The sequence below is a fragment of the Toxotes jaculatrix genome, chromosome 11 (genome assembly GCF_017976425.1).
Source record: "Toxotes jaculatrix isolate fToxJac2 chromosome 11, fToxJac2.pri, whole genome shotgun sequence".
Classification (NCBI taxonomy): Eukaryota; Metazoa; Chordata; class Actinopteri; family Toxotidae; genus Toxotes; species Toxotes jaculatrix.
In genome coordinates, this window is record NC_054404.1 from 21479565 (window position 1) to 21505891 (window position 26327).

The 26327-nt window shown below is 41.5% G+C and overlaps 1 protein-coding gene across 4 annotated transcripts; it reads right to left on the minus strand.

Annotated features, from left to right (window-relative positions):
* Nucleotides 1–444: 444 nt before the first annotated feature.
* xpo1b (exportin 1 (CRM1 homolog, yeast) b) lies at nt 445–25170 on the minus strand. Of its 4 annotated transcripts, none has more exons than XM_041049717.1 (25): nt 24822–25170; nt 23016–23147; nt 22663–22764; nt 18494–18566; nt 16799–16860; nt 14809–14853; nt 12946–13127; nt 11573–11621; nt 11356–11475; nt 11112–11240; nt 10858–11016; nt 10511–10708; nt 9786–9924; nt 8811–8992; nt 8462–8618; nt 8195–8358; nt 7928–8062; nt 7618–7810; nt 5243–5349; nt 4556–4750; nt 3702–3870; nt 3409–3543; nt 3101–3260; nt 2906–3002; nt 445–1976 (listed from the first exon to the last, which is right to left on the minus strand). In XM_041049717.1, exons 2-25 carry the CDS (start codon nt 23139–23141, stop codon nt 1830–1832), a joined length of 3225 nt encoding a protein of 1074 aa, XP_040905651.1. In that variant the 5' UTR covers nt 23142–23147; nt 24822–25170; the 3' UTR covers nt 445–1829. The 4 variants fall into 4 exon arrangements, with proteins under 4 accessions (XP_040905651.1, XP_040905652.1, XP_040905654.1 ...); XM_041049718.1 differs by having other exon boundaries at nt 7627–7810; nt 24822–25169; XM_041049720.1 differs by lacking the exon at nt 24822–25170 and adding an exon at nt 17382–17430 and having other exon boundaries at nt 23016–23052.
* Nucleotides 25171–26327: the final 1157 nt, after the last annotated feature.

Sequence of the window (26327 nt, forward strand, 5' to 3'; positions counted from 1 at the left end):
AGGTAAGAGCTAATTTTAACGTTTTACATATTAAGTTTCACTGATGAAGCTTCATCCCAAACAACACAGATCTACCTGCTTGTTCACCCTCAGTCTGTGGATAAATGCTGAAAATCTAAACTGTAAAGTTACTTTTCCACATCCCAGGACAGTAACACCACTCTTTCAGCACCTCTGCCAACACGTGAACTGTTCATCTGGTCCACATTGTTCAGGCTGCAGGTTTTTGAGCTTAATTTCACACAACACTCGAGTGTAACCTTAACATTACTTTGTGTTTGCACTCGTTTGGGCAGATCTTGATTAAATATTCATTAGTGTTTATGTTTGAACTTGCAAATTATTTTAGAGATAAAAAGGCAACATTTGTGAGGCAGTGATTTAAACAAATGGCTATAAAAATGTTTTGTCCCCTATTGGGAAATAAAGAAATCTGAGCAAAGGCAGGGTTATAAAATTCTCAACTTTAATCAGTTCAAAAAGTTCACAACAAATGTAACACCTTGAGAAGGGAAATTTGCCATTAGAGATTGGGTACTTATTTGGATTTATACATTCTTTTCCTAATTAAACTCGTTGGCAATTCATTTGCTCTGTGGACAAAAAGCCTTTTGTTTATTTGGACAGAACTCAAACAGGTACAAATGAAAAATGCAAAAATACAAAATTAAATGTAAACCCAGTTTTATTTTTCATTTTGCTCTAAAGGTAGTGTCTTGAAGCACTACTGCATGGTAAACAATCTAAATTAGTACAATTCAAAATCTTGAAAGCCATCTGAGTTAAACAGGAGTTGTTATAAAGATGCAACCAACCAAGAACCCATAAATACCTCCGCCACTTCCTTAAAACATCCCATTAATGAAGGCTCACAAATGAGCAACAATCCTCTTAGAGGAAAACAAAACGCTGATGTCGACTAGGCGACAGCACACACGCGCACACACCCACAACAAAAAGAAACAATAGAATAAAAGGAAAAAAATGTTCCCATGGTAGTAAAGATGCTATACAATTGGGATGATATGCACATATTCTGTTTTGCTCGCCCTAAAGAAAAACAAACAAACAAAAAAAACCTGCCAGCTGCAGATTTTTTTATTTATTTATTTTTTTTAAAAGGTGAAGCATAACTCATGAGCAACAGATGCTGATACATGAAGCAGCATCTCTCAGCCTTCATTCATTATCCGTTAGATTCACATTCTCCCACAATGCTGTGGGGCACCAAATAAGCGATGCGCATGCCTCTAAAAGACCACTCCCTGTCCGTCTCACACCACAGGTCTAGAAGCCTCTATGCCGACTTGATACATACGCTGTTTTCACAAAAACCCTGCTCAGACTGTATATATAATATATTTATATATAAACAAATATATGAGAAAAAGGGAAGAACTGGGAAACAGAATGAGGGAGGTGGAGGGAACAGAACAAAAAACAAGATGGTTAACTTGTCCTAATCGTTACAACCTCTTCATGCAGGTCCTGGGATGGGACAGAGACCAACAGAGACCAACAGAAACCTAAGCTTAGATTAACAGTTCTGGAAAGATATTAGACAAAAAGTCCCCATAGAAAACGCAGATTATGTAAAAAGGGCCACAGGGTGACGCGGTAATCATTTACATATTATTGGCATTGTTTTGGTCAACAAGCATCCATTGGGACGGCGCGCTCTGCAGAGGGTGAGCCACCTCCCACCACACTCAAGTGCCTCTCATGGGTTTTGTTGTATTTGCTGTGGTTAGGGTTTATTTTTTGTTTGTTTGTTTGTTTGTGTGTGTGTGTGTTGTCTGGAGTACTGTACAGTTTGGTTGAGCTGGTGCTCAGTCACACATCTCCTCGGGGATCTCGTGAGGGTTGAGGATGCCCGGGACCGACATCTGGATCTTATGTTTCTCCTCCTGGGCCTGACGGAGTGACGCCTCCCTCTCCTCCAGGAACAGGTCTGAGGTGTCCTCACCTGCAAACTCCTGAGAGAACGAGGACACACGGCGGTCAGCTGTCTTAAAAAAATACAATCTACATCTCTGTCCGTCCATTTTCTAAATCTGCTCTTCCTACTGCAGGAGTAATATACATTTTGTTTTCAATTACCAATTAGTTTGTCCATTAATCATATGTTTAATTGATTAGTCTCTTAATCTAAGAAAGACATCAGAAATAAGGGGACATCTTGGACAAATCTATTTACAACAAAACAAAAAAGCAGAAAATGAGACATTATGAGAAAAAGAAAGTAGTGACAGTAAATTTATTTATTGTGCAAAAATGCAAAAACGATTAACTGATTATCAAAATTGTTGACAATTATTTGATTTGTTAATCTCACAATCAATGAACTCACTAAGTGTTTTAGCTCTAATCCTGATTACACCTCAAAGGATCTTTAGTTTGAAGATTATGGTCTGGAAAATAACCACAAATAATTGGCCCACCGAGCCTGACAGATGAAAACTGGACCAATCAGAAGGCCAGAAGAAACTCAACATGTCCTTCAGTGACTTAGCACATCAGTGTGTCGCTCTCACACAGTTTTATTCCAACAATAAACTGGCACAGTGGCCACAGAGCTTCCATATACTTAGAAGGGCAACCTGCTCGTGTAGGAAAATGTTATTTCTGGAAACAGCAGCTAAGCAGCGAGCTATGTAGTCACTGATAACCTCTGAGAGAGGAGACAAAGGCTGAGGTATGCAGGGCCTCGGTCCCTTTAGCTGAGCTCATTAACAAACACGGACACACAACTGAAATACGTTTTTTTGTGTTTGTCTTGATTCACCTCAGGCTGCCAGGCAGTATTTATGCCGCGATCGTGGCATCGGTAGCGGCTGATGCTGTCCACAGAGACTCAGGGACGAGCAGAACATTGTACGTGATGTGGACAGTGTGACAACCTCACCTTTATCTGGACGAGGAAGTCCCTAAGGTGCTCCTTGAAGGCAGGAATGTCCTGGTTTAAGCTGAACAGCCCCGTCACAAACACCTTCACCTGAGCACTAAAACACACACACACACAAACAACACGATGGTAAACAAATGTGTATTTTATTATAGCAGAGAGGCTGTGAGTGTGTATGTGTGTGCTCAGACTCACTCTTGTAGATGAGGGAAGGCAGTCTTGAGCAAGTTGGCCACATACTCCTGGATGAACACCTGGTTGTTGGTGGGGCTGGCAGGGTTCAGCACTGTAGTGATCTTGCCCTCCTCCACCAGGTTGAACATGTAGGCCAGGATGGACGCGTGCATGGTGAGGCCTGTGAAACACACACCAACACACACCCATTTACTACAAACACTTCAATCATTACATCTTTCTACAATGTCCATATATCTGTGCCGTGAGTGGATCAGGGACCGCTGGGTGCCCCCTCCCACCTCCCCGCGTGTGTTTTGTGACCTCACCAGCAGTGTGCGATGTGTCTGTGACCACAGAGAAGATGTGCTGCAGGATGTCACAGAAATACGTCTGGTAGAAACTCTGAGCGGCTGCTTCCTCCTGGGCCACGTTCTGCAGCATCGTGTAAAGGATCTGCAGACCTGGATGAGCGGAAGCACGGACACAACAACTTTTCTCACCTGTGACAGACTCTGTCCTCACGACATGATAAAACAGCACCCAGGTTGTTTTATGTCATCTAGTACTGATCCTCAAGGTGGGTGCGTGTGTGTGTGTGTGTGTTCCACAGCAGACTTACCAGTGTCAGCCACGTTCCTCATGGTGTGTTTAAAGGCCCAGATGATGGAGTCCAGCACCAGTTTGAACTGGGCTGGGGGGATGGCGAGGAATGCAGGGAAGCAGTGAGAGTTCACAGCTTGCAGCAAGTAGAAGAAGTGGGTCCTGTGCTCTGGATACTCCTCGAAGTTCTGGTGGAAAAACACAACAGGGAAAGCTGTTTAAATATGTCCACTCCTCCTACATCATCCGAGAGGTCTGGTTTGCCCATTGTTTACGAACCTGTATATAGAGATATCATATAATCAATGAAATCGATGAGTGGTGTAAACCATCCCAGAATGGGCCATGTTCACATTTTGAGTTCTGCGTGTTCTTTAGTTTTATTTAAACCAGAAAATATGAGCCAGAGGTTCTCCAAACGTTGTCTGCAGGCTCTGAATAGTTTTCCTTGTGGTTTCAGAGATGACACCAACGCGAACTTCAGAAACTTGAATGACTGTCAGTTTAAAATGACAACCTGCAAACTATTTTATTTTCTCCCTCCAGCGTAGTTAATTCAAGTGCCACACAACCATCAGGGATCCTCTGTCAGCTGGTTTCTAGCTAGAAAGCGATGACAGGAAAAAGGCTGCAAGCAAACCCTGCAACTGAAGACTGCAGCTGGACTGGACTGCAGCCGCCTGTGAAATAAAGCCAATGGAGTAACTGGCCTTTACTTAGAGATTGTAATGTGAGCTAGATGTAAAATGATGACAAATAAGACTAAATATAAACAGGAAACCAAACAGTGTCCAGCTCTGGATAACTGACACGATCAGCCCACTCAGAATTTACTACTCATTAAGCAGTGCTCAGTCAATCACTATGTTTTACCTTGTTGATCATGTTTAGGGTGCACTCGAAGACGGCATCAAAGATCTGGGGTATCTCGCTGGTGATGTGTCCCCCCAGCTTGTTGACAATGGTTGCCATGGTGCTGAGGACCTCCGGTTCTCGGGCAGCGGGGACATTGCGCTGGTAGTCGATGAGGACGGCGTCCAGCAGGGGTGGGACGAAGTTCTCCCCGACCTGGAAGACAAGAGGAGGGATCAGCAGGGATCGACACGCTAAGAGCAGAAGAAGAAAATCAGGCGGAGCCGCATCTATAAAAACAAGTTAGAAACTAAGACTCAAGGATTTAAAGGCTCAGGAAAAGTGATCCGTCCTGCAGTTCACTGAGAAACCGTGAACCTGACACAGACACTGAACTGTAATTGTGATGCAGATAGAAAAAAAAACAGCTGAGGGCAGAAACACTCAAGTCTGCCACAAGTAAATGAAATTTTTGTGCTTGATCTAAAAATACCAGCTGGATTGCCACAATGTGCAGTATCACCACACAAGAGTAAAAATATATCACTGCTGCTTGCTCAAAACCACCTTCATTTTTTTTAACAACTACAAAACATTGTTTATGTATGATTTTATTTCCGTTTTATGACTTGAGAGCAGACTGTTCATGACTCAAAAACAGGGCTAGTGTTCCTCCACCAGCAGCGATTTGCCTCCACCGTTTCTCACCATCTGAGGGTCGTTTGATCGGCTGACCCAGCCTGAGATCAGTTTCAGGGTCTCTCGTTTCACCGTCCTCATACTCCGGATCAAGGGCTGTTTTGTCACCATCTCACCTGTACACAAAGAGGAGACGCACATTAAACACACTGAGTGAAGGACGTTCACCCTGACGTTTGTCTAACAACCCTGGCTGAGCTTGTGTGTGAAAGCACAGAGAATGGGCTGAACACTGAATGTGCTCTCCACACCTGCAAACACTCCTGACATGCACTTTAACAGAGCTGTGCATCCAACAAACATTAAATTTACAATACATTGTCCCACCTGTGGGACACTTAGGCCTTGGCTGTGCTCCTTTAGTTCTGGTCTGTACCAGATCCGGTCTTCACACAACCAAGTGACAGATTACACAGTGTTTGAAAACTGAATCTCCTGATTTTATCTATGCAAAGCATTTTAGGACCCACATCACTGCAACAGCTGCTGACACAGATTTGGTCCAGACTTGTGGCTTCAGCTCCAAAGTGTTTTCCACACCAAAGATCCTACTACATGCTTTACATTCCCTTTTAAGTGAGGCAAAAAAAAAAAACATGTTTGTGGCTCTGTAACTTTGGGTCAGTATCTTCTACTCATTGTGAATTTTAAAGAGTTACCTTTCAAAGGAGACCAGGCTTGTGGCTGTATTCAAAACCTTTAACCCTTTGATTTTTGGGTACATCTTTTTAGGGCTTGTGCACAAAAGAGTGACTATTTGAGAAGGTACAGATCTGCAGGAGTGTTTCTGTGAGTCTGCCTTCCCTCTGTTTGTTTCATATTATTGTTTAGTAAATGCCAAACTGCTCCCCAGTAACACATTAAGATTGCGTCCAAGCAGGACTTTGTAATTTGATAAAATAAACTGTGAGATGATAGATTTTTTACACTGTGTAAAACCACAATTTCTACTGAGATACTGTGGCTCTCCTTTTTTAATACCACATCACAGGTTGTGTTAGTCTATTGCAATATTTACCCACTCGCAAGCAATGTTGCAATACAATGAGCAGGACAGCTACAGACAGACATTACCGACAGATGATTCCAACAAACATCATCATCACTGCACAACATTTTATCTCCTCCCCTACAGGTAAATGCTGCTTTATCAGGTGTGATGAACCTTGTTTATTTCCTCTCTTCATCCATCTGCTCCTCACTTCTCACTTTCAATGTGACATCTCTGTCTTACTTTACAGACAGATCTAAGGTCAAACTGACATTATCCTCAAAAATGGTTTGGTTAAACTTCTGAACAGGAGTTGTTCCCCCGTTCCTCTCCTGAAGCAGCAGAGACCAGTGCGAGAAAAAAAAAAATCCTTGATATGTGATCATTACTGACACACCTCATACTGCACTTCTCCTCCCTTTAAGACTCAGAGATGAGTCACCAAAAGCGCATGCAAGGAAAAAAAAAAAAAAAGAAAGACAGTCTTGTTAGCCTGTAAACCTGAATGACAAAATACTGGAATGGTACTGCGCAGGAAGTACACACACGTACAAGGTTATGATACAACAGAAATCTGTTAAAAATGTCGGGCAAACCAAACAGCCCTAAATGATGGTTTGAGTTAGTGAGTGTAGCCTGATCTTTCATTTCCAAATGAACCCTTTCCACACAAAGTACTACCACACAGCACTGAAAGCATTTGGGTATTTTTGAAACCTGGCAGCTCACTGAGGCGATGCTGGAGTTACACAAAGCGCCGCATGCCAAAACAACAATGACGAGGCACAGTCTATTTACTGTACAGATCCATACGCTGGGTTAACAACCCAAACAAGTCCTCCACAAGCACAGGGTAGGACAGAGAAGAGCAAACGTGTCAGGGTGGGACTGAGTGGTAGTCTGATTCATTGGGCTGAAATCTGCCATTTTAAGATAATCAGCATCAGCTGATGTCTGTGCTCACAAGACCGATAAACAAAAAAAATGTATTTATTATCGCTTAGGTTTTTTTGTTTTTTGTTACACAGTTTACTTTTGGATGTTTTATAAATTACAGTAAGTAGAGTACAGAGTGCAGATCTACTTAAGCAAACAAGAGACGTACACATTTTTTATTTTGTGTTTTTCATTTGTTGTTATTATAGAAATTGTCATATGATGTAACTTCCCTGCCTCAGTGTGTGTCAGGACATCGCACTCACAGGGAACTGCAGCAATCCCCTGACATCCCCTCCCTGCTGCTTCCACATGAATTCACAGCTCATATAATATTTCTTTAATGACCATCATGTGGCTCATGTGAGCTCAGTGACTGCTGTGACAACCGTGTGAACAACAATGAGATGGACGTTGAGGTGTGGTATCAGTCGGCTGTAGGATCGCAAACACACACCTCCCTTACCATTTGTCTGAATGGCAGCAGAGATGTTCTCACTGAGGCACTTGTAGACGTTGAGCATGTCAAGGTAAATCCGTCCCAGCTGGATGACAAAAGGGTGTCCCACGGCCTTACAGGCTCGGACATTGGTCTTCAGGATGCTGCCCAGCTGTTTCACAGTCTCTGGGTCCTTCAAGATGTCCACGTTCTGAAGGTGGAGAGATGAGCAGCAGGATGAGCAGACAACAGTTTAACACACTGTTTTTGTTTGCTGGCCACCCACATATAGACTGGTCTATTGGGTAATAGTGGACCTTTGACTTACCTTAGTGGCCTGCTGGATGATGCTGTCCCACACCTGATTGGGCAGCAGCATGTATTTCTCTATGAGGTGCTCCTGAACAGCCTGATCTGTCTGGGCCCCAATCATATAACCTACTGCCTCGTAGAACGTGTGCACCTGGACACAAACACGAAAACTTGTCAGCATGAAAACTTAATTTAGAAATTATGTTAGAGAAACAGAATCCTGGTCATATAATAAGACGAATCTCTATGTGATGAAAATGCACACGTGTATCATTGTGCTGACCTGCTGTGGCTGCAGGTCACAGATGATGGTGTTGATGTTGTTGAGGATCTCGTCGATAAAGGGCATCACCTCTCCCACTTGCACCTGGATGAAGTGGCGCCGGCACTTCTGGGCAATCTTGATGAATGTGTCACAGGCCATATCCTGAACACCATCATGGGTTTCTGATGAAGATACACAAAATTTCAAAAATATGACATTTATAGATTCAACATTTTGCAAAGTGTTGCATTTAGGTAAGATAAACAAAACAAAACAATTTCTCACCATGCATGAACTCAAAGAGCTTGTTGACCACAGTTTTGAGGAACTTCCAGTGGGCTCTGAGGAAGCGAGGATACTGGCCAACAATGTACATGATGTTGGAGGCTATGATGGCCTTGTTGTCCTTTCCTCTCTTCTGCTCACACAGGCCCAGCAGATCCTGAGACAGTTTCAGACAGGCGTCAGTGTTTAGTTTTCACTAATGTGCAGTGGCTTCAGAAAGTACTCAGACCCCTTCACTTTCAAAACATATTTTGAAATTTTTGCTGATTCCATATAAATCAGTGCTCCTAGATGTCCACTGCCACCCCACAGCTCTACATATATGGACACGTTCAGTGCTTTATCATACCTTGATGACAGTGACCAGGAACCTCTTCTCGTCCTCCTCGTGCATTGCCCCGCTGATGGATCCAATGGCCCAGCACAGTGTGTTGAGGTTCTTCCAGGACCATTCAGTACCGTTCACCTGGTTGTGAAGCTTCTCCGTCATTATGCGCTCTGTGTCTGCGTAGTCCAAGTGAGTGAGGTACACTGCAGGATGACAGAGCACGTTTTAAGTTAGCAGTCAGTGAAAGATGGCTGGTAAACAAAAGGCATAAAGGACGTCTCTGTACAGCGGTGAGCTGGGACAAAAGTTGCTTTTTCCCTAAAAAAACCCAAAAAAACACCAATGGTCAGTGTGCTGAGTGACACTGATTAATATATCCACCAAAGCCAATTTTACATAGCTGTTAATAGCTGGTGCTCTACAGCTGCAGTCAGCATAATCATTACTACGATGATTTTTTTCAGAGTCAATGCTACACGCAGCCAATAGTAGACAGTAACAGCTACAACTTTCTCTACATCCATCCATTTTATAAACAGCTTATCCTCTTCTGGGACACTGGTTGCAGTCTATCCCAGCAGACCAGGTTGCCAGTCTGTGAGTTTCCAATCCGTCTCACCTGCATGCCCTTGAACTCTGGGAGAAAGCCAGAGAGGCCCGGAGGAAATCCACGCAGACACGGGAAGAGCATGCAAACTCCACACAGAAAGGGCCGCAGCCAGCCGGCAGTGCTAACCACTGAGCCACCGCGTCGCCCGATTATCCTACAATATTTGAATATCACAGCAGCGCTGAGTAAAAGCAACCTCGTCTCTAGGAGGGCTAATGTGATCAGTGAGTATATATGCAGCTGCATATCAAAGAAGAAGTTAATGGATGGATGCATAAATTAGGATCCTACAAAAAAACATGTTTGGCTGTGATCAATGAAATACTGCAGATTTAAGTTAGGCCAGTGACCGTGTGAACTCTGATGCTGTCATTACTGGACCGTACCAAGGGTTTCCCTCATGTTCTTGTAGAGGTTGATGGAATCTGTGTCCTTCATGAACTCTCTGACCACCTCCCCCTGGTCATTCTCCACCACCAGTACCTCTTCTGGCTTGGCCATCCGACTAACCATCAGAAGTCGCACCTGTCACCACAGATAAAAAAAACACCTGTCAGCACGTACACACATCGAAGAACTAACTTGCTTATCTGGCACCAGTGCGTGCACATTTCAAACATCACATAACTGTTAGAGGATAGTACAGAATAAAGTGTTTGCCTCGTGGCTACATTCACACACTGCACACTGTGTTTGCGGAATGTAAAATATTATCACCAAAGACAAAAAAATATATATATCTGTTTTTAGTTTGCTTTATTGGCTGCTGATTTTCAGTAACACTGCAACTAGCAACTCTTTTGGCAGCAGTTTAGCAGCCACCTGTTGCTTGACCAGTGCCAGCTGATTCTAGTATGACTGTGAGCTCAGACTCTGCAGGTTCCATAAACTGACACCGTTCTGCACACTGACCACCACAAGTCTGTGCCATCTCTACTTTCTAAGTAAGAAATGTTTCTTACCAGAAAAACCTGCATTTAAATTACACGTTTCATCAATATGTATGCAAATGTAATGAAGTGACAAAAAGGGACAATGCCAATCAAAGTTATATATGTGTTAATTCTCTGACAGAGCAGTCGGGTAGGACGTGATCGGCTGTGTTCTGTACCTTGGAGAGCACGGGCAGATAGAGTTGTCTGCGTGGTGGCACGTCAAAGTGCTGGTTGCCAGAGAGCAGAGGGGACGTGGACGTGGAGAAGGGACTCTCCCTGTAGAGCTCAGCAGCCAAGTGGTTCCAATACTCCAGACAAATTTTAAAGATCTCGGTCTCTTCCACCTCGGACACCAGCAGCATGTAGTGGAGGGCCTGGCAGAAGGAACAATGTAGTTACTTACATGAGACCAGTTTTTAGTTTGTTTTATCTGAAATATGCATTTCCCCCTATTTAACTTTCTCCAGTGCAGCCTGTGTATCTAAGAAGTTCCACCCCAGACACTGACAGCGTTCTCTCTTACTTCCATTAATGTTTCTCTGAGGTTGAGCCGCTTCTCGATGAGCTGCCCGTGCTCCTTGAGGAAAGTACAGAGGAACAGACTCAGGTTCTGGATGAAGTTCTGCTCGTCATCCTTCCCGTTGGCGTAGGCCAGCCGGATGTTGGTGTTCAGAGGCAGCATCTAAACAGATCAGGCTCAGGTTATAATTCTGATCAGCATCTGAGACAGTGGGGAAATGTCCGTGCTGTTTTAGCTGAGCCTGTTGTTTGGCCCACCTGTTTGAGCTGACACATGGTCAGTGTGAAGAGTGTGACAAACTGCTCTTCATACTGGCTGACGCTGACACCGGCGATCTCTGTCAGGCACTTCAGTGTCACATTGCGGAACATGGGAACGTTCAAGAACTGAAACAGTTGAAACAGATCAGATCAGTTAAAGACTAGGTTGATAAAAAAAAAAAAAGTTCTACACTTAAAGTAAAAGTGCTACATGACATCGTGTGCATGTGTGTGTCTGCACCTTATACACCAATGTGCTGATCAGTTTGGTTTCAAAGATGTAGCCCAGAGGAATCCAGTTAAGAAAACGTAGGAGCGTCTCCAGAGTGGCGTGGACAAGGGGGGCATTCTGGGAATTTTCCTAAGGTGCAACCAATGAGATGACAAAGCGGTGAGGAATAAACACTGGACTGTAACAGAAAATAAAATATTGTACAACAATGATACGATGTGCTTACCATAACAAACTGGCAAAGCTGGAATATCTGGGAGAATTCATTGCACATGCTGAAAGAAACAAAGGAACATGTTAAAGAGCATATGCATCTAACACACAACCTTCCTGCAAACGTCCTCTGACAGAGACAGTCTCTCTTTCAAGAGATCCTCTGGAAATATCAACGCAGAGGTTTAAATAAACTTTACCTTGGTGTTTGCTGTAAAACCATCCCTGTCATCTGCTGAGCTGAGTCTCTGATTATATATTATATATATAATCTCTGATTATATAATACTAAACAATCACTCATTAACTATATAACATTTTCCATGTGGAATAACGTCTCTGATCTTGTTCCCTGAAGGAGGGTGTTTTATTTCAAGAGAGTAATGATGTTTTCTGTGGGAAGCTACAGAAGACAGTCTTCACAGATAAGTGAAAATTGCAGTCGTAACTGCAAAAGCTTATGTGACACAGGAGAAGTAAAAGCAACAGTGCATAAAACCTATAGTCAAATCTAGTCATCAAAAAAGACTTGATAAAATAGACTCCATTCTGCAGACATCTGCCATCGAATGTAGCTTAAAACAGTCAGGTGAGGATTCTTTTTCAGCCAGGAAAAAATATGCTTTCAACATGAAATGAAGATTTGCCAGGATTCATTTAAGTCCAAGACAGTGAGAAAACAAAATAAATGGACTCTTACAGCTTTCCCCTCAGTCACAAGACTGAACATCTGAGTAAGAAATGGACAGAATATTCTGTGGACAAACCTGGGCAATAGGATGATTTAATGAAACAACAATCGTGCTTGACGGGACACAATTGTCCCTGGATATGGAGGAAATAAAGCTCATTTGTCTTTGACATCCTGCCCCAAACTGTTAATAGCAAAGTTTCCTTTGCTGGGCAGAAAACAGACTGACCGAACTGCTCATTTATACTGTGTGTGCATACAGGTAATTTGAAATTGCAAATCAATTACATTATACTTATTATGACACTGATTGACTTGTCAAATGTAGTTTTGTGGTAATGAAGGTGTCAGTGGCAAGAGGAGAATGTTCAGTACATGGCAAAGGCAGCTTGTCTGCAACTCACAGATCATAGCATTACATCACTGGATTAACTGACTGCCGCAATATTTTCAAATATTTTCAAAGGCCAACACACACAACACATCATGTTTTTGATGCTGATGAAAGTGCTGGAATAATGTGAACTCTCAAATTTAGAACAACTTGTGACAGACAAATGCTTTATAAATACCGGAATTAAGTTGAATATTTAGAAATCTGACTTTAATGATACAGTCTATAGGCTTGCAAGGATAACTACAATCTTCAAAACGAATTCCTTGACACTCATGTTTGTATGTTGTGCCGTGCTGACCTGTCTTTTAGGTGCTTGGCCTTGACCTGGGTCATCTGGCCACTGGAGAAGTCAAAGACCTCTTCGCTGAGCAGCTTCAGAATGATCATGTTGTTCTGACAAAGGCTCTCGCTGGTACGACTTGCCCCCACAATGTCACTGATGAAGGTGGGCCAGTGTTTGGGCCACTCCTGCTTCAGGATCTACACACAAACACACACACACACACACACACACACACACACACACACACACACACACACACACACACACACACACACACACACACACACACACACAGATATCAGTGTTACATAGTTCAGTCAGTGACAGTTTCCGCTGAGAGACTTAAATCTGAAAATGAAAAACTGAGGTGGAGAGTGTGTGTCTCTTGCTAAAAATAACCGCCTCTTCATTCATTCTCAAATCAAGCATGTGCCCCTGTTCAAGCACTGAAGAAGAATTTACTACCAGCACACAGTAGTAAACAGTTAGAATTTAAAGTGTGTTTATGATACAAGCAAACCCCAGGTGAAAAGATGACCCTGACCCACACTAGCACAAATACAACCTACATATACACACTCATCCACAGTCTCCTGTGGATGAGTGTGGAATCTGGAGCTCTACAGTCCCTCAAGGCCAAAACAACGTTAGTTCAGCTGACGCAAGCAGTGACTCATTCTCAATGGCATTAATGCCAAGTCACTCATGTAGCCAGTGAGCCAATATCTCTCTCCCTCACGCAGATGTACATTTTACATTCAGGATGTGGACCTCAATAAGTCTCCAAGGTCTAATTTGGTAGTCTCAAGGCCTCTGTGATATATATCTTAATGGCTCAGGACAGCATCCTGAAGTGGTCCAGGCTAATTTGTTGATCAGACAGCACAGGGCAGCGAACAGTTACTTTCTACAGCTCAGCATTTCCAGGATTCAGGACTTTCCTGGAGTAAGGCTACAATTATCACTCACACTATTTGTTATATAACATGTTGTCGTGTACTTATATTGTGTGTCACTGTTGATAACCACTTGGCTGGGTAAAAAGTGCTGCATCGATAATCACTAGAAATAATATAACCACATTTTTTCATACAAAACAGGTGCAGTGCTTCTCCAGCAGCTCGCTCTCCCTCAAGATGATCCTCTCTCCAATCACGAGGCCACGCTTTTTACGCATCAGAAGCCATGGCTGAGACTTTTAAGGAGAGTAAATATGCAATTTGAATAAGGTATCATTAACTTCACTGACAGTTTTAGAGCCAGATAGACTAATTAAGAGTGACATCTTCAGGTAAAAAAGTATCACTACAAAAGCTGAGGGCAGCGATGAAGCAGCAGCATGATGCACAAACCCACACTGTTAAATAATCAGCATATCGCCCTCTTTTTATATGAACTGTATAGTGCTGTGTGAAACAGATACAGATAGCTGCTAATCAATGAATTGCTCTGCACATACCCCCTCACTTCAGCTACAGTAAAGCAGTTAATCCATAATCCACACCAAGCAATGACATTAAGGTTAAGTCACTGTTTGACTCACATGAGCAAAGTTACAGTTTAGTGCCATTAGTTCACATTTGCTCCTGAAATTTTGAGATAGAGGCCTTTAACGACTGTAATTTATTTTTTTATACTCATCCCTTTCACCTTCCTGTCTAACAGGCCAACACTCAGAAGTCACTTAGCCTGCGAGAAACTGACTAAACTAGTTTGACTCAGGAATTTTGAGAAGGAATCACTGAGGCATATTGTGTATTTTTCTACATACACTTTGTTGTGCAAACCAAACACACTGAGCTATAAAAACAGCTGATACATGGTTCAAAAATGAAAACAGAGATTTATTTGACTTAGTCATTAGTGTTGAAGGCTTACCTGAACAAGGATCATGTTCAGCTTGCCAATGTACACCTTTTCTTTCTGAAAAACGAAAATGAAGAAGGGATAAATGGATGTTAGTGACACAGTTTCAGAGCACAAGCCTTCTGTCATTTCATCAGTAATCTGGAACATGGTGAACCATACTGCCATGTAATGACTAAAATAACTAAATGTGAGGTCACAAATCAAACACTGAAACAATTAAAAGGTGGCATGACTAAACAAGGACATCAATATGATTCAAAGTTAAATATTCAGTTTTGACATTTCATATTTTGTAAGAGTAGATGATTATGTTATCTTTTGTCATGCAGGAGCAGAGATGTGTGTGTTTGCGAGAGTCGCTTTAGGACTGGTTACTTACCTTTGAAAATAAATTTCATGATTTCTAATTCATCATAAAATTATAGCCTTCGGTAAAGAAAGCGATGAGGTTACACTAATGTAATACTTTCTATCACACTGCAGCAAATTATGGTTTTTCAAGCTGAATGACATTATTATTCCTGAACAGATGGGTGCTCTTCTGGATAACAGGCCGTTTATAAAAACCTTGCACCTGAATGTGAAAGTTCAGTTCAAATCCAATCACTGTAAAAACAACCTGGTCAGCTTGGTTGGCTCAGTAATCTAAATAACCTCGGAAAAGTCAGTTCGTCTAATGTGTTTTTTTTTTTTGCAGAGTTACATGCTTGAGAATGATGCAAACACTAGAAACATGTCTGCAGAGCTGCTTTCTCAGCATGAAGTTAAATACAGTATCATATCAGTGAGAGATATGCAGCACTGTCATTTAGCTGGCACCTGCACTCTGTAATTTTTAAATGTTACCTCAACCAGAACTGACCCTTATCCACAGCTAACCCCTTGTTAAAGGCTGACATGTTCGCCTCATAACATTTAACTGGTACCAAACAGTGGCCACTGTCTAGTCCAACTCTGATTTCAACTGCCGTTTAGTTTGAGGTTTTATTTCTGGAAATGAAATCAAGTTTTTAATTCTGTTGTGTTTGTCTGTCGTGTGTATGACAAATGTTTTTAGTTGTTATGCTTGTTTTCATTAGCAACAATACTGCTGCTAATATTACACACGAAAGGGAAATAATATAGCTTCAGTTATAACTTGTAACTTCATTTAGACTGGGCACACACATCCATACAGACATAGCCAACATGGCTTCCTCCTTCCCACACCTTGCTCATACAGTTGGTAATACAGCTCTCAAACGTTGAAGCAAACTGTGATGTTCACGTAATCAATATTTGGTCTGATATGTATTCAATAAAACATATTACTTATAGTTAGACAGAAATTTAATCCTAAGTGTGTACAGAGTGGTGGAGAAGAGAAACAGATCTTGATCTGCAAATGATTAAAAGCCTGAGGAGGAAAATGTGTTGTTCAAGTTTGGCTAGAGAGAAACTACAGACAGGTACACTGTTGTACCAGTGTGCAGAGCTCAGATAAATTGTTATACTATAGCAACTGAGATAGTTGTGACAATATCTCAGTAACAGACCAACCAAACAATCCTGTGTGTAACTGTTGACCAATCAGTAATGCTGCATCCCTCTAGGAGGAGCATGGAGTAAGAGGATTAAAAGAATATGTTGGAAAATGGTTCTTGGTCATGGACCCTCCACATGTCCGATTTGTACTTTGTACTCTCTGTTACTCAGAGAAGAAAAATTGTGTCTCAGTATTAAATTTCCTCCTGTGTCTTTGATTTAGTTTCTGTGAAGCCAGAAGTGAATGTCTGATACCATCTGCTGAAGAATCGAAGAAGACAGAAGGATTTCCACCACACAACCAAAGTGACTTTCTGACAGTTGCTGTAATCACTAACAGATTTGAGGTTACAAGCAGCTCAGTTGTTGCCATTGTTTTGTAAATTTCCATGGTATTAAGTGCTACACTAAATGCAGCCATACAATAACTCCAAAAATATAACTGGGGATTACATTAAATTCAAAGTTTACTCACCTCCACGTTTGATGCATCTGATGAGGTCTTGATAATGAGACCAACAACATACTTTTTTATACCTGGTAAATAAACAAAGATATCAGAACAACACTGTTAGTGTGCACCTATAAAACGTGTAAAATCTCAACATATCCTGACATGGCGAGTTGCCTGGAGCACGTTACTCAGTAACCCTAACACTGTCTGCAGGCTCATAACTAACTGAATCTGCCAATCGTATCCCAGTACATTTGTACTTTAAAAAAAAAAAAAAAAAAAAAAAAAAAGGTGTAGTCCTCCATTTACTTGCTCTTGCAAAGCCAGTTTGTAAATACATGGATGTGGGCTGCAACTGCCACTGAATTTCTAATGGGCAAAGGTTTTGGTCAATTCAGTGGAAGCTACATGTCACCAGGTGTTTTCACAGACAGTCAAGATTGTCAATGTGAGCAGAGCATCATAAAAAAACACTGTGTTTTCAGCTCCCTCGCATTTTTTTTCTAGACTGTAGCTGTACTCAATTCTGAAAATCATGTGCTGGGGTGTAGTGAGCGGAGCCGAAAACAAGGCAATACTCTGGCACAAGGGGGAAAAGACATACTTGCCGGTCGCCCTGCACTGGGTTTGCCACTTGAACAAAATTCAGGCATCTACGGTCAGAAGTAGGGAAGTCTTAGGTCAATGGAAAAAATGAATTTTGAGCAAAATTATAAAAGAATGGAGGGAGGCAGAATCAACTGATTTACACATGATTGTTAATTTTATTTCATAATCATTCCTTTTTGCTCAAACCCAAAATATTTTAAGACTTTTTTTTTATCCCACTCTGTTTTCAGATTCTTAAGAAAAAAATTAAAACAAAAATGACCTCAGCAGAAGGTGGTAACAAAGAAAATTTAATTTTAAAAACTAAGAACTGGGAAATGTTGAGATAAGCTGACGTACAATTTGCAATTAAGCCAAAATTAAAGTCTGAAATTCTTAAAACCTCACATGACTGTACTGATCTACTGCAACACTCTGTAGCCTGTGATGCTTCCACCCATTATCCCAGGTCTAAAAAAGTTGAATTTGTGTTGTAGACAACTTCACATAATGCTCATAATAATGATGGATGATAAGCTGGAATTCTCCAAAAAAAAATCTACTTAAAGTCTCTAAGTGGAACATGCAAATTTCTGACTTTGGCAACTCTTAAAAGTAGTTTCAGAAACGACACTGCGGCAGAGATTAATGCATGCCAGTAACCCACCCCTCTTTGCCCTGTGGGCACAGGGAGATGAATGGGCTTAAAGCAACACTGAGAAATTCTTATTTTTCTTACAAACAAAAGCATATGCCAACAGACTCATCTGAAAGACACTGTCACACATAAATTAAACAAATGGGTGCTTTAACATTTTACAGCAAAGTAAGCGAGTGGGCTGATAACTCCAACTTAAGTTTCCCTACTTCTTTAAATATGCCCCTCACAAAGCTTTAAAATCAGTGCTAGGGTGTTTTGGCTGTTGTTTCTCTAAAACAACTGCTACAGTGCAGAATCCAACCATTTTGCAGCGGCCAGTGCAAGCCAGTCGAGCAGAAAACAAAGCAGCATGCTTAATGGGGGAATACTCCTCAACTTGGCAACAGCCCGTCACAACATTTAAAAAGGCACTAACACTGACAGAACGCAGGTATTTCGTGAATTATACCACAAAATAAAGGTTTTACCTTCACACTGGTTCCTGGGAAGGATCTTCCATCTTGTTTTGATAACCGTTTCCAGAATCTGAAGAGCATAGTACTGTAACACGCAAGGACGGAGGAGCATTAGGATAAAGCTTTATGATAACAGTCAACAACAAGCACTGTGTAAATTTTATACAAACCAAAAACAGTATGAAGTGGACCAGCCTGTAATAACTTGCATTTCTAAATTGGATTGAACTGAACCACATCTTTCATGCAGATTTTATAGTATGCAGAACATTCACTTGTAGTTTTTTTTTCTTTTTTTATATATCTACACGAGCAGCATTAAGCTGGAACACTGCAGAAGTCCTGCTGTTTCTCCCAGCGTCACACCAGACAGCAAAACACAGCAGACAAATAAAACAATTCATTAACCAGCTTTGGCTCTGATTGCTCTAAGGGTGATAGTCTAATAGTCTAGAAGACATAACAAGGCCTGAGTTGAATGTTCTTTTACAGAGACTATAGAACCTATGTAGGGTTGGGCATCAACAACTGGTTTTGGATTGGGACTGGTTCCAATATATAAGAGTTGTGTTACTGGTTAAGAAATTTGCAATCTGATTTCACTTAAAAACTCCTGAAAGCTGAAAGTTTGAGCCTTCTGTGCTCCCATCTACCTCATCAGTTACACGTGTCAACGTGTGACTACAGCAGACAGACTTGAGTCTGGGCTCAAATGTTTTTAAAAGACAGTAATGATACAGAGAAATGTGATCACAACACAAAAATAAGTTCATGCTAGGAGGAACGTCTGTGTATCGTGACAAAGCATTTGTGTTGGGTCTATGAACAACATGCACCTCATGCATTCATTTGAATGGAACTATTTTCCTGATGCAGCAGGGGTGCCAGTGGACGTCAGCTTTCACTGCAATGCAACCTGATGTCATCCGGTCATGTACAAGTGTGCGGTATTGGAATATGAATGCCTTGTCTCTAAAGATCGCAACAATGAAATATGAATACAATGACTGTCGATGTGATAACTTTCCAGAGGAGTAAAATTCTCCCTCAGAATATCACTAAGTCAATCAAACTAGACCTCCTGGATTGTATTTCACCGCCACCTGAAGTACCGCACACCCACCAACACGGCTTTGCATTTTCTAAACATGGGGCCGTTTTTGGTCTGCTCGCCCAGTGAGCGTGCAGTATTTTCACCACCCCCTGCTGTAGTTGTAATGCCCCGGAGTCTAATGCGACAGTGTCCAAATTAAATACCGCCAAGAATAACATGGAGATTTGTTCATAATATAAATATTCAGATTGTTTTTTCTTCCTAAAAAACAGAACTCCACAATAGCATGTTGTTGATGACAAGCGACTTTTCATGGCAGCCTAAATCTGCTGAAAATGAAAGTGGTTTTTGCCTTTATAATTTGATTTCTTTTATTACTGAAATAGCCCTCCAAGAATCTGAACAAGCACTTAACAAGAAACAGAATTGATAATCAGAATCCAAACCAGTAAAATTGCATCGATACCCAACCCTAGACCGTGTGAGTCAATTTTCCTAATGCTTATATATACATTATAGTTCAAGTCTGAGGTAAACCTAAATCCCTTTAACTGGTGTGTCATAAGGAACAGCAAGACCAACCACAGGTTATGCCCTGTATTAATTTCTGATTGCTTAATAGTGAAGTATGAAGAAGAAAAAAATAAAAAATAAAAACCTTTTAATTACAAGTTAGTTTTCCATCTAGTGTTACTTCAACTGACTGTTTCAACTGTAGGGATCATCAATTCAATGATTCCAAAAAATAATGAATGAACATAGTATAGGATGTTATTAAAGCAGGATTAAAAATGTGCTACAGACAATGGATGCTGGAAGATTAAAGGTGAAATCTCCTCACAGGAACACTGGCTGTACACCACTGACAGGTGTCACTTAGAGTGCTGCACACATTTCTGTCATGTTTGATTTCACCTTTACCTCCCACACATTTGCACAAACCACCACGAGAGGTAAGACGAGAGAAATTATCAGCAGGGAAACTGCCAAATGCTTCCCAACTTTTTAGCCGGCAAAAGCACATCATTAAAGGGTCTTGGCTGAAGAACTGAGGGAAACACAGGGGAGAGGAGGAAGAGGATGCACTGTAAAAGGAGAGAAGGATGGGACGGGAACAGAGCCATGATCCCTACAGGTGAAATTAAGTCACCAACAGATTGTCTCTCTACAATGGAACCTAGTGACTACAGCCTGCACCCTCCCTCTGTCCAATGAAACAGATGCAATAGAAACGGATGAACAGAATTCAGTCAAAGGGAATTTAAAAAAGGGTAGACCTTGTGGAGGCCTGCCGTCAAAGCCTAGCTGTGTCATGATGCACAGGATGACACACCCCTTTTCTTCCTATTACAAGCCATAAACATAATGGAACATTGTGATTAATATCAAATAGTCACAGCTTGAATTCATTACATTTTTTTCAAATATCATTATAACTGTACTTACTAAGAAAAAGCCAAATATTCAAAGTGCTTCATGCACTTTTTAAGCTAATGAAACAAGATAAAATACAGAATTCAAAAGGTTTACCTTTTGTTTCCTCTTTTCCTCTAATGTCCCTATTTTTTGGCAAATTACAAATTTAAAACTAGAAAAAGTATTGATGACACATCAACTCAGACATTAGTAATGAACGTCAGTGTTAAAAGCAATCTCATAGGCAAGCAAAACAGAAAAAGGCAAATGTCACCATTACTTTGAGGAAGTCGAAGATGTATTGCACTTCAGTTACTTCATACTCAGCTCACAGATTCATTTCCAAAGGACTTGATTGAGGATTAGGTTCAATTATTTTAAATATCAGATTCAGTTTTGTTTTGCTGATACAATTGTGAATCTCTTGTGAGTGCTTCTGAAGACTGAATCACTGGGTTTACTATTCACAGTCAGTTTGCTTTATCGGCTGTATCACAACACATCGTCAGTTAATATATTCTTCATAAATCAAGAATATATTAATTGACGACGATGGATACCGTTCACAGCTGTGTGTGTAGTTTAAGCAGCAGGACATGTGCGGAAACGTTAGTATAACTGTGCGCAGAGCAGCTGTGTTTTTATGTGACAGGAAACTGTCGGCAAAAAAATGTTGCTGACATGTTTCTGGGACTGTGACTTCACTCAAACTACACACAGCTTTTAACTGTAGTGTTTTATCTAAGCATTTTATTGTGTCTACCCTTGTTTTTAACCTCAGTTCACTATCTCCTGCAAAACTACTGTACCAAATCTTAATCAAAGAAGAGTTACAGTCACAGCCTGCACATGGGACTGGGACAGCCCATTTAATGTTTCAAATTTATATCATTTTTGTGCTGCCATTTTCATTGATACAAAAACAGGTTGGACTAGTTCTGAATTTTGAGTCTCATCTAATTTATGTGCAGTAAAGCATGTAAGCTGAACAGAAGTATGTTTAAACTCTAGATTTTTGTGTGGCATTTTGTTGAATGATGGCATGAAGTGCTGGAACAATTTTGAACTCTATGATAGTCTATGACTCAGATTTATATACCTTCCATAAATAATTTACTTAAATGTGCATCTCTACATAAACGAGTGAACTGAAGACCAATATTGCTTCTGACAACATAGTAACACACCAAAACGAGAACTAATATCAATTCAAATGATAAGATTGGTGTGATTAAAAAAGATGAGTTAAATAGCAGAAGCTCGTTCCCATTCAGAACTGACAGGGCGGAGTCTTAAAAGGCTTATTTGGTATTTACATTATATTGCCACCAGGGGTTGACCGGCAAAGTCCATTGTTTGTCTGGTAGGTACAGATCCAACAGAATTTGTTTTATCAGAAGGACAGAGGTCCTGCATAGCTCAAGAGTTAGGGCATGGAGGAAATAGTGCCAGGACTACGTAGCCAACTGGTGATGGGGCCATGTGCACTCACAACATGTACTTATGGTACATGAAGTTTCTCTCAATAAAAAAAGAGCCACCATGTAATATCTTTTATGTGAAAGGCACACCATAAACAAACCACTGTGACCCAGTGTAACTGTATTTTTTCTATTTTTTTTTCTCCACTCATTATTATTATTAAGATTTCTTCCTCAAAGCACCAGTAAGTGTCTTTGCACCAATGTTTTCTGGACTGGAGCTAGCTTACTTTAGTGTTCATGTTCTGGGAGAACTCGAGGATAGTGTCCACTCTCGTCCAGGCATCCGGGTGCTCTTTTAAGTGTGTCAACACTTCTTGTGCCATTCTTTGCTGTAATACAAATACGAATGACACTTTAGATCTAACACAAAACAGTCATGTGAATTTGTCACTCCTAAACAGATCTATTTTACAGGTAGAGCAGGAAATTAAGAATTACCACACAATGTGTTTTAGGGTCAGGTATGTGTTAGAGAGCAAAAAAAACACTTTCCTTTAATTCCTATAATCCTGTTTTTTACTAACACACATACTTTGTGTCAGATTGCTTATAAAGTCTTTCTTTATGCTTCAAAACGTACCTGTGGTCCCACCCCATGATATAGACAGTTCACCACATTATCCAGCAGGTTGATATCCAGTTTCTGGTTGAAGTCCAGCAGCTGCTGTGCTGCATGGTCTGCTAACATTGTCATAACTGCTGGCATAGAGCTCTGCAACAAGGACAGCAGAGGGAGGGGTCAATAGTGCACAGAACACATTCAACAGGCAAAGTCATGTGAACTGTGTGTTTAGAAACAATTCCAAACAGCTGATCATGTCACAAACACCCCACAGACCCACCAGTGTGCCATCATTTTAAGAAGTTAAGCTCACAAGCCTGTCTCTGCCATGAAAGTAGACAAAAGACAAAAGAGAGGAACGTTTTGTCTGTTCTTCTCTTGAACTGGTCTTAGAAAATGGTAATTTGGCTGACACAGGGACCTGGTCAACCCCAGGAGACAGGACTTGCAAGTAGGGACTGAGGCAGCAAAGACAAATTAATTTAATAATCTCACCCAGTGGCCTATAACACCAGCCTGTTAGTGTAAAAATATCTCAAAACCTCAGGTAACCTTAACTTTATTAGTGATAGAAGGGCTTCTACCAGACTGGCATCACACTAGCCTACCAAAAATAGGTTGATAGTGATCTGTGAACGGCGTACACCATTCATAAAACCAAAGTCAATGACACTCCCCGTTAGTTAAAATAACTTAGCCGATTCAAACTTCACAGAGCTTATATATGCAAACAAATACGTTTGAATATGAAGTTATTCAAACGCATTCAAACTTAGACATACGTTTGAATTTGGCGCTGCACAACTCGTCCATATTGCCTGCTCTGTTCTACTAATCAAGCACTTCTCCGCGCGACCATATTAAGCAGGATAACCGAACCACGTGCCAAATATACAAGGCGACGTCACGTTGTTTACATCTGTAGGTGACGGAGCTCACTCCTCCAAACAGCGACGGCAACGCCAGTAAAAGGCAACCGTAGCCAAACGCCTGACTAATGTGTGCAGCTTACAGCTATGTTGACAGTTACTAGCATTACCTGTAGCGAGGCTCAGGTAAACAGCGTCTAAGCGGCACGCGCGTACATCACACAAAATGCTAACGTTAGCTAGCATTTACGCTACACTAATAGCTATCTGTTAGCAGTGTGCCGCACAAACAGTTCACATGTGGTCCTTCGCTGCTGACTACAACCACTCCCACCAGGGAGCCCATGGACTGGGGGCGCTCACAATTTTACGCGCTGTGTCATTTAACAGCACTGTTTAGGGAAGTTGACGCTATGTGTGGCGACTACTCTGCACAAAGGCTGTTAACGGTTTATCCCAACAGTTGACATTACATTTCCGGACGCTTCACACTACACAAAGATAAAGTTAACATCGGCTACCGTTAGGCACCTAGCAACATCAACTTGACATCCGCTCACATCACGCACACGAGTGATGCTGCTGTGGTGGGAGAGGCACGGATTTAATCATACAGCGTTTGGTTACTTATTCATCTGCGGTGACATACGTGACGTTACAAGATGTAGCCCAGGTTAGTTATGCATTTAGTTAGGTTAAGTTACAGCACTTTCTCTGACAGCCAACGTTAGCTAATCCTCACAAAGTGGCAAATGCTAGCTAGCTCGGTTATCCCACTGATGCTATTGCATTCTGAATTAGCTTGCCTTTTCGGGAGCACTATGACAGGCAACGTGAACTATTAGCTAACACAACTTAATATCCACACCACAATGCATTTGATTGCCTGTACAGGTAAAGCCAAGAAAGGTTAATCACAGCATGGCAGGTTTGCACTTCACCCCAGTTTACCTACCTAAAGTCCAAGGCTCTGACTGAAAAGAGAGGCGTTTGCCAAGGAAACTACAAGATATAGTGAATACTTCAGTTTCACTGTTCGTTAGAAAAGATTTCCTATTTCTGCAGCGTTGACTATCTCCAGCTCCAGCAGTGAGGGATGTCTGGCTGGTATGAACCACTGATGTGGATTCCAAAACTACTATCACGGCAAACCCAGCAATATGATACTCCGATACATTTTACGAAACAAAGTAAACCTTGATTCACTAATTAATTCGTTACTCTAATAATTTTCCAGCGGGGCGGTATGGAGGTTGTGTGCCTGCGCCTCCTCTCCTCTCTCAAGCAACTAACTCGCAACCGGTTGAAACCGGTTCAGACTGGGAGATTCCATCTCGGTTTAGTTTTCAGCCGATGGCGCCGCGTAAAGTTTGGACTGCTGTTACGCCCACACCGCGCTCTGATTGGCTGCAGCGTTGGCGGAGACTTCCTAGTTGAAGCCCCATTGCACGACTGAGCTGTCAGTTTATTTCAATTCGCTCAAGCGCCTACGCGACTACTCCGCCCGGAGAGAAAAAGAGGGCAGACTCCCATGCAGAATGGACTTCTTCATGACTCCGCTTATCAGAATAGCGAATAACTTAGCGACCACTATTTTATTGCTACTCCTGGGGGTTAAGTTACATATTACCGTCATTGCTGTAAATGCTATGTCGCATTACTGCATGCGCGTAAAATACGAGGTGCAAAACTAATGCCATGTAATGATTTTATCCACTTAGAGTGTGTAGATCTTCTAGTACTTTTAAACGTGATATACCCTGCACGGGTAGTGGCTGTCTCACGCAGGTACACTGTTAGGTTGAACGATGTGATAAACCGCAAGTACCATTCATTTGCCTGTTGCTTGTAAGCTGGTAATTTTCCACCAGCCACGAGTGGGAGTGGTTACATGATCATGAACGCACGGGGTTAGAAAAACGACCTGGAGGAGAATTTGTTTCCCGAATGGGCAACGCTATCAAAGTCAGCGGTGGATGTTTTAAATATAAAGTGTCAGCAGCAGCAGCAGCAGAGACGAGAAAGGAATTAGGAGTGTATTTATTTATCCTTGCTAATTGAGAGCCATATACAGTGTGCACCGCTGTCAATTGAGGATGCAAACATGACAGCGTTTTTTTTCCCCCCTTCTCTGCGGTCACGTGGTCCAGCGCGCTACTTGATGGAAAAATACTGGACTTGGTGTGTAGTGGAGACAGTACACAACCCAGTAAAGTCATTCAGGGCTGGATTTTTCGAAGGGCGTTTGAGTCCTTACCCAGCAACATTGTCTACCTCTTACTTCTTTATCTCTCTGCGACTTAAAGACACATGTACAGGTTGTTTTATGTTATTTGGAGTAGTTTGGTGCAGAAATGTATGCACAGTATCTCATTTCTGTTTTTGAAGTACATGTTGGATCTGGATTGGAAAACAAATGTCATTCTTGTCCTCTCTTGTTTTACGTGTATCAGTAGATGGA

Bases quoted from the DNA above. Each gene is read 5' to 3' on its own strand.
- xpo1b (XM_041049717.1), bottom strand. From the start codon at position 23,141: ATGCCAGCAGTTATGACAATGTTAGCAGACCATGCAGCACAGCAGCTG. The intron at 3,544-3,701 runs GTAAGTCTGCTG...CCGCTCATCCAG, and splicing joins GAGGAACGTGGCTGACACTG to GTCTGCAGATCCTTTACACG. The intron at 1,977-2,905 runs GTGAGGTTGTCA...TCGTTCTCTCAG, and splicing joins ACTTCCTCGTCCAGATAAAG to GAGTTTGCAGGTGAGGACAC.